The sequence below is a fragment of the Hyposmocoma kahamanoa genome, unplaced genomic scaffold (assembly GCF_003589595.1).
Source record: "Hyposmocoma kahamanoa isolate Upper Pololo Valley unplaced genomic scaffold, ASM358959v1 78, whole genome shotgun sequence".
Classification (NCBI taxonomy): domain Eukaryota; kingdom Metazoa; phylum Arthropoda; class Insecta; order Lepidoptera; family Cosmopterigidae; genus Hyposmocoma; species Hyposmocoma kahamanoa.
Window position 1 is genome coordinate 5,635,461 of NW_020653945.1, and position 9,493 is coordinate 5,644,953.

Genomic DNA, 9,493 nt, shown 5'->3' on the forward strand with positions numbered 1-9,493 from the left:
TATCCTGAAATGTTCAGTGTTTTGAAATATCTATTGTCCTAATATGTCTAGTGTGTGTTCAATGATCCAGTCGTTCAGTGTAGTCGAGTCCTAAAAGTACATGAAAGATTGTGAAAATGTTTGAAGGATGTAAAGCACTCCCAAACACATTTTAATGAAATTAACTTGACACTGCAACGCAAAGGTTGCCTCTTTTATCTGTACGCAGTTCCTACAATCTGTTTAGTTCCAACTTTCCATGCATATATGATGTTTAATTCAAATTCAAAATAATCTTTATTTCATAGATAAGCATTATTACACTTGAAATCGTCACAATGGTTAAACTCTACCGCTCATTCGTAAGGCAGATTCCCCTGAGAAGAATGAGCAAAAAACTCTAGGGGTTGCTCTTTGTAAATAACGTTTACAATATTTTTTATATTTTTTATTTGAAACATCAAAGATCGAGACTACCTCCATGAGCTAAACGGGTTACTACCACGGATTTTTGTCACCCAAGTACGCAGAAGTTGTATAATAACCTTTAGTGTAAAGTTTTTGTTTCACTATAGTTTTAAACCTCGTGAAAGGCAAATTTTGTATATCAACCGGAATCTTGTTATAGAAGCGTATACATTGCCCGTTAAATGATTTTTTGACTTTGTGAAGACGACTATCAAGAAAAGTTTTTAATAATTCTTTTTTATTTTGATTTTAGTCTGACGTATCGTCAAAAGACAGAGAAGTGTCTTACGAACAGTTAAAACATTGGTGCGAAGAGAACAAAATCGCCACCTACATAGAAACGTCGGCGAAGAACGATAATAATGTAGTTGAGGCGTTTTCAATGGCTGTGCAGAGGTAAGCATCATCTTTTAGTTATCTTTCTAACATGAAAGTAGCTCGATCTGCTGTTTCACAGTTTGCAGTATTGTAAGTTTTGTTTATCAAAGAGGTTCCACCAAATTGTACCAAATTGTTTTGCCTCGTAAACCACGTGTCGTTTTTTCTTTTTTGCGTAGACCCCGTGCCTTTCTTATATGGATTTTTTTTACAAATTCTACAACTTCAAATATGGTTTTGACTGTTGACACTCACTTTGATAAGTTTAACTTTATAGCGACAATCTTTGTAAACATATGTTAAGTTTTATACATTTACCTAACCGAATACAGTTCCATATCTCGTTTGTTGTGAAATGTTTATTTCATTCGACCAGTTTAAATGGGTTCTACTCTCGTGGAACTGCATTAACGTCTCATGCACCCCCCATTTTTTTCTTTGACATTAACCCCTTGTAATTTATAATAGACTCATGGGCCCCTAGTCGATATAGATACCTTGGGGAACCGTCGGTTTATTACAACGAACACTACCAATACATTATCTGGATTCTTCTATACGTTGCAGACGCTGCTATTGTTTTCGATTAACATATAATTTATAATGTGCACGAAGCTAATTACACGATGTACAAAACACTCGCTTATCCGAAATAACGTGCTTCAATTGTTTTTAAATCTGTGGAAACGTAGCATTTAAACCTTATTTCAGATTTTTAAGTTTTTATTGTACATCATTATTAATAACACCCTTGAATTTCATTTTTAATTTACGAAGAACATTCCATGTTACATTACGTATCTACGTTTTACGATTTAGATCCTAAAAAATATATATTTCCAATGTGAAGCAATCGCAAAGGCCTAGGAACTCAATATGTACACACGCCAGCACATCAAGCTACACATTGACGTATCTTGTTCCGTTGGACTAGAGGCGATTTTCGAATAAAAATGTGTAATCTAATGTGCCGTTGTCCATCACATGTACATCCAATTACTTGCATTGGATAGTAGCCAAAGCTTGCATTTCCTTTTGAAAGTGCAAGACGACTTAGACTTTGATGTTGGAGGAGGAATTTCTTGTAATGATAATATAATTTCGTACAGTGCTCTTCATAACAGCCAAACTGCAATATACTGTAAATTTCAAACTATAATGTACATCCGAATATCCTTGTAGTCGTGTTTTAGTTGATTAGTATTGCTTCTACTTCATAAAAAAAAAATCTTTGCTAGATTTTTTTTTATGATACCAAGTGACGGAACGAAGAAGTCTTGCGCCTGGTCAGACAAGCCTGTCCATAGCAGTTGTAGTGCCACTCAGTGCTTTAAATCACAAAGATCTGAGGGCACTGCCACTGCGCCCGTTACGTTGAAACATAAGTTGACAAGTCCCATGTGTTTGCAATTTCACCAGCACCCTTAGCCTTCAAAGCTGAAAGGCAGTAATGCTCACATTACAGCTTGGTGGCAGAAATAGGTAAGGTGGCAGTACTTCCTAAGACGAACTCTTTCACAAGGAGCTCTACTGCTACTAAAATTAGATTTTTTTTCCCTCCTGCCATACCATCCAGTCGCATAGGAATTTGGGAACTGGAGAAATGCCGTTTTTCGGCGTCAGGAAGTGAGTTCCGGTACCTATCTGGAAAATAAGGAGAGTGCTGTACGTGCACCCGGGGCGGCTCACTTAAGGCACTAACCTTACAGACAACCGGATGAAATCCGTGCAAACGGGGCTGATCTTAGGACCTGACTTAGATGGTCCCTGTGCAGGCTCGCTCGTACAGGTCATAGTGCCCTTCCCGCAGAACCAAGAGGTTAATAGGGATGGGCACTATCACCAAAACTTATATAGAAAGATATGGGAGACCCTGTGTTCGTGACAGACCAGTGTAGTAAACGTACGGCACGGAGGCACAGTGGTTGCTAAAGCTCCACATAAGGAGAGTTGAATGCAATAAGCCAAGGTAAACAGGTGCGCAAATTGGTTGGAATATTTTACAATTGCGTGTTCTGAGTACTATGTAATTAACGTATATAATAACCTGGGGTACTAGAGTGGTGGATGTGAATTAAATCTAATTAAAATGTGTATACTGCCCTTATTTCTAAGATATGACTAACCTTTATTACCATCTACAAAGTACCCTTTGCCATGTTTTATATAGGCTCTTCCGTAATGTTCGGGCCTACTCTGCCAGGTCCCGGGTTGGTTGCGTGAGTACCAGATACATATATTAATCGTGAAATTTGATCAGGATGTTAGTAGCGAGTTTATTGCTTATATTTTTTACACGCACTTATTACATAATTATGTTTTGATTATTTGTTTATTGCAAACAATGTCACAGGCCTACCGCTTAAATGGGTCGGTTCCTGAGGTAGCTGCGCGGTGCGGGAGGAGTGACAGGTTACGTAACAGTTGTGTATGGCTGCACACTGGGTAATTTCAATAAGATTTTTCTGACGATATTCAATAACGTATTTATTGAAAAAAAAGTGCTTTCCAACTTAGTCTATGCCATTTGGCACTTTTTTCAGTCAACTTGATATTGAATATCGTCAGAAAAATGTTGTTGAAATTATTTCGTGTCCTGCGCGACATAACTGTTACGTAAACTGACACTCCTCCCGCATTCACCTCAGGAACCGACTCAGTTGAGCGGTAGTCCTGCAGTACAGGCATGACATAGTGCCCCGTTGGGTTGCAGCAAATAATTAGTTATCTCTAATAAATAACAAAAAGAAACATAGACTTTAAAGTACTTGAAATAGACACAAAATTAAAAGGAAACTGTATTGTTACATTATGGAAGATTTGAGAGTTCACCAGCTCTTGCACATCATCTTGTAGGAGAGTCCATGAAGTCTCTCACATTGTAGTAGCACCCATTTATGAATATGAAGAGACTTTAATTGGGTTTTGAACACGTTAACATTTCCTTTTTTTTAAGAAGCGAGCTTGCTCTAACTGAACAGTATATTTATGTATAATATTTATGTTTATGTTAAGATCTTAATATCGATCGTGCATTTTTAATAGTTTTGTTAATACTAATACTAGTAATCGATGTGGAAGCACAGGGGACTGCTTTCTTCATTTTTAAAATCTGTCCATCCAATGCTTCTCCAATGTCTCTTCCGATACATGTGATTTTTTTCGAACTTGTGCTTTCCTCATCCTATTTTTGCTCGCCACTTTAACAAGGACGCCAGTACAGCGCATTGGTAGCCACCTGCGCTACGGGTCTCCACTCAAGCACCCTTCTATCTGTGGTCTTGCCTACATTCTGTAAGGCCTGCCCATTTCTACTCTTTCTGCTGGATGTCAATAAGATTCGTTATTCTCCGGATCAAATTCGTTCTTGTCCATATCTCTGTGTTCCTTAGGGTTTAATAGTCAAGGGTAGTTTTTTGTCTCATGTAATTTTGGGCCCGGGAGACCGGTATAAATTTTTTCATTTTCACAATTACAAATGCGAATTTTTCTGTATGTGCATTACACGGAAACTTTTTGGGCTACAAAGTTAGAACGACGATTACTGTGGATTAATATGAAAAAATCCTCAGAACTTCACGCAATCTGGTCCTAATAAAATTTGGTATCTTTCCTAGTTCATTTTACTTATTTATTCATATCGTAAAGGCACGTAACGAACGACATTACATTGCGGTTGCCTAATCGTAACAATAAACCTTGCGATGTTGTAATTGTCGTCCATATAGTCTTATTGCGTCAGCTAACAGTTGTAGAGTTTACAGTTAAGGCCGAATGAGGAGGTCCACTATCTATCAAAGCATTATTTTGACATGTCACCGCTGCCGTTTATTGAAAATAATTAAATAGACATGATCAATACATTCTATAATAAAATTATTCAACCTGAGCACAAGATCCTTGTTCCGTGCAGCTGTGTCTAAAATACATATAGCCGTAATGATAGCCGACCTCCGGATGTCACCTCAAGAAGAAGAATGAAATAATATTACACAGCTTTTCTCCACTTCGTTATCTAGTATAAGACAAATAGTGTTAACTTCCACAGTGACCGAACGGTTAATATGTTCGTGTACCACGCAGATATACCGAGTTTGATTCCCGGGCCGGGACAAATGTCTGGTCTTCATTTATTTCTCTCATGAGTTTGGGTTGTCTTTGTGTGTGTCCATGGCACCCGTGACACAGGGTTTCCCTAGTGTGGCGCTTTAAAAAAAAGTGGTGTTTTGCTTCTGATCGTATTGTATGTTACACTATATTTTATTCGGTCCAGATTTAACCGCGCTGATCACGATGTGCATGAGGTATGTTTGCCATCGTGGTGGAAGGATTTGTCAATCGGCGTAAGGTATTCGCCGATTGTTGCCCAAAGCACGAGAAGGCTCTGATTTTTTTTTTTTTTCAATTTATGTTTTCTGTCGAGTGATCTGAATTATTCGTGGAAGATAGCGGCGAAAGTGATAATTAACGACTTTTTTGAAAAAGAGCATTGTCAAAATTTGTGCGACGGTCCCATTGATGTTGAAATAGAAACTGGTAAGAGTGTGTTGTATTACACCTGTCGAGGATCACAGCAAAACGTATAGAGAAATAGATATAATAAAAAAATATTAGGAATGTCGTAAAGCTTTTAAAAGAAATAGACCCGAATGTGCAACCGGCCTAAGAATTTAAATCGACTGCCATCGGTGTTATTTAACTATCGACATAGTTAATGCTTCAGGTAATGAGGTCAGAATTTATTGAATTTCAAACGAAGATTACTAGTGAGTGATCTTCAGCAAAATCGCCTTTACCTGCGGCGCTTAGACAGACACTCAATCATATTATGTATGTGAGCCCCCCTGCCGCCGCCGCTTCCGATGTACTATACACCGACGTACCGAGACATTGTTTGCAGTGAAGAGTGTATGCGAGCGCTTCGTATGAAAAAGAACCGTACGAGTCGTAGTATTGGGACTCAAAACAAAATGACGAAAAATGGTAAACAAGCGCGCGCTTATCCGAATGCCGATATAAACGTGCCGGTTACACAAGCAGATGATTCTTTTACCTTAGTTCAGCATAACAAAACGTAAACATAGGAAGACAAACATGCGTGGAACATTAGATAAATGGATGAGTTCAGGCGCTCGAGCCGCAACGCGCAATTTATATTTCGCAAACTACGAAGGATGTCACTGAATCTGACATGAAAGATCATATAATGGAGAGGGGTGAGCATTGTGTCAGTGTATGTTTTCAAAATCAACGTGGTTGGTAGCAAATTAAAGAGTTTCCTGAACAATAGCTTCTGGCCGGCAGAGCTGGTAAACCGTCGATATAGAGTACGAAATGCCCGCGCCGCCACTAATCAATCTCATAGTGAATCCACAAGTCATGTCCTCAAGCTGTAAAACAGCTCTTACGTCTTTTAATTGTGAATCGATAAAAGATCGCTGTCAAAAATAAACATATGTGTAAGTACACCGCTATCATTGCCATACAGGAAAACTTGGCTCCAGTCCAACCGATCTCGGTTTCATGAATGAAATTGATGAAGATTTTAGCTCATATGCAAAATCCTCACTCGACATCTCAGCGGCAGTGCTGAAGGGACGTCCGTACTGTGGCCTGGCGCTCATGTGATGAAGGGCGCTGGTTTCGTGACTGCTATCAAAATTACTTGCAATGAACGTCAATTTATTGTTGTGATTGTGTATATGCCAACGGATTGTGAAGACAACCTTACAGAATTCACGGAATGCGTTGCGGCTGAGTGCGGTAATAGACGATTGTGATGTGGAAGCGGTGCATGTGCTCCGGGAACCAGATTTGGTAGCGATTCTATCTTACTGCACAGAGCAGCGACTTGTGTGGTGGACTTGGATTTGCTGGGTATCGATTCGGAGACCTTCCCTTTAGTTAGTGACTCGCATGGTTACAAACGGTGGTTAAAGACTATGACTGGACACAAGATCGTCCGGTGCAACATACTCGCACGCAGGTTTTGTCGTTGTACTGATGTGATAATAACTCTTTTTAAAGCGTACTGTCAGAGTTTTTATACGTGCCTTCTTTGGTGTTGCTATACAAAACGCACTTACAACACATTGCGAGTTCAGTACAATGACGCCTTCAGAATTCTAATGAAACTGCCTCGCTTCTGCAGTGCCTCGGGCATGTTCATTGAGGTGGGTGTGCCCGATTTCTATGCCATAATCAGAACACGTATAGGGTCGTTCTGAACTCGCCTGTGAGATAGCAAGAACTCAATATTGAGTGGTCTTGTGGAGGACATAGTAGTTCTATTTTTCGGCACTCGATTACCGTGCACTTCACTGACAATATTATATGGCATGTTTGTTTTATTTTTATTTTTTAGTCTTTTTGGTTCAATGTAAAAATTTTGTATTAAGTTTTATCTGTTAAGTATGTAATGTATTATTATAATTTAATCATTTTGTTGTATTATTTGATTTTTAAACGTCGAAGTAATTAAAATATGTTTTATACGTGATTAAGTCCCAAATTAAAAATCAAATAATGTGCGGAAATCGTGAAAGTTTCAATCAAAGTATTTTGTTGTATATGGGTTTTTTATGCCTGAAATGTCAGTTATTATTATTTTGAAATCTTTAGGTAAAACTAAACTAATAATGTGACAACCCTACGCTGCGAGAGTCACGTGCAGACATTGTCGCGTCAAATAGGCGGGAGTCACTCTACTTTTTTTAAATATAAAATATACTCAATAGTATATTTTTTTCTTATGATAAGCGACGGGATGAAAAGTCCAGCGTCTTATTGTAAACAATACGCTTACTCATAGTTTATGCAACAACGTACTTTATACTTATTTACCTGTTTATTTACTTATTCCTACAAATTTGTAGCAATTTACAGAAGCATTTATTGAAACGCTAGAAGGCACTACGGCAACATAGCAGCTAAATGAAAATGTATTATAATTTGGCGATCGAAACATTGACTGGGAATGTTTAACGTTGCCTCTTAGAACCTCTCGACGAGATATTAATTAAACATTAAAATTGTAGACCACATTTAATTTATTTATTAATATCCCTATAGATACGTACGTAAAATGAATTACCAATGTCACCTGTTTTTTTTGTCATTTTACAATAGGTATGTCTTCTCAAAATGTTTTAGTTACTGAGTTCTTGTTCTCGCGATTGCTACATGTTGAAAAGAAACTATTTTTTTTATCCTTTTTTGTTAATTAAAATATACTTCAATTAATTATTTTTGTAACTATAGTTGTACGAAGAGGCCTGTGCCCAGCAATGGGACTATATATAGGCTAACTATTATTATTACTATTTAAATCTGAAAAATACATTTCATGTTTTAGTTCTTTTTTTATGATACCACTTGATATCATAAAAAAAACTGTCTTGACTTATTCGTCCTGTCACTTGACAGGGCGAACAAGTCTTGCGCCTGGTATTCAGCGACACGTATGTCCATACCATTCTCCATTTTGTACCTGTGACCAATTTTATGTATTTTTTACTGAAGAATTGCTATTGTTTCATTATGTTTCAGATGGTTAGAGCTGGAACAAAAAGCAGAAAAGGAACTAGGAATGCTGGATCACCCTGACGTGCTGACCCTACACGGATCGAGTACCACTTCTAGTCTCAGAGCGACCTGCTGTTCTAGGTTTAGCGATGTATGATAGCTTTTAATTCGTTTGGGATAATGCTGTGCTTGGATGCGAAATATACTATATACTAAATAGGTACTATTTCCAAAGTCGCACCACAAAATCTGTCCTATCTGTACATAACAGACGGCAGCATTTCAAGCTACACATTGACGGATCTTGTTCAGTTGCACTAGAGGCGGTATTCGAACAAAAGTGTATAACTTGAAGTGCTGTTGAAGGTACAACCTTTACATAAAAAAGCAACGAAATGAGAGGTTAATAAAGAAACATTTCGGTTCTAATAGATGCAATGGGGTTCCGACAAGGTGTCTCAAATACTGGCAGCTTTCGCTTTTGTAACTGAATACTTCTTGACAGCTTTAATACTTTTAAAATTCCGTTAGAGATTGTGATTAAAAATTACTACATGATAAAAAACTGATCTCAAAAGTGCGTGGAGTTACATTGTCAAGTTTTAAAGTAAAATCGGTTACCGGAAAGTGCGTGATACCGGATTGATCCCCTACTTTGCCACACTCAGAGGTGGATTATTTTCTTTTACAGCTTTACTATACATCTGCCAGCACTTGGCAATCGAATTCAGTCTGTTAATATTTAATGTTCTCGAGCGAACGATATCATTGCGTGACTTTTGTCGCCGCCATTTTTTCGGCATGTTGTTTATGTAGTTTCCTACAATCAAGTAGTTTTACGGAAATTTCCAATCAATCAAAAAAAATGTTTTCTGCGTATTTTGAGATACTTAACTCGGTAACCTCTGGTGGTTTGATTAGTTTCTACATAATTGCATCCAAATTTTGCTTGTGTGAAATAGCCTTCTATTAAGTATGGGCACAGAATATCTTATAATGTATTGGTGAATTTTTAGCCCTGCTGAAAGCAATCATACTGTTTATTTATTCGTAGAACATAAGTAGGTAGTCGATGTAAAATAATTTAATTTTAAAAAAAACGACCCCAAAGTTTGCTTATCAACTTTCACTGTGTTTGTTTTGC

The 9,493-nt window shown here is 37.7% G+C and overlaps 1 protein-coding gene across 1 annotated transcript in view; it reads left to right on the top strand.

Moving 5' to 3' along the window:
• The window catches only part of LOC113233093 (ras-related protein Rab-9B-like), a 21,611-nt gene extending 12,938 nt beyond the window's left edge, over window positions 1-8,673 (top strand). The window contains exons 3-4 of the mRNA XM_026468076.1: window positions 701-843; window positions 8,374-8,673. Of these exons, the coding sequence (XP_026323861.1) occupies window positions 701-843; window positions 8,374-8,506 (276 nt within the window). The 3' untranslated portion in view covers window positions 8,507-8,673. The remainder of the gene's footprint in view (window positions 1-700; window positions 844-8,373) is intronic.
• The last annotated feature ends 820 nt before the right edge of the window (window positions 8,674-9,493 follow it).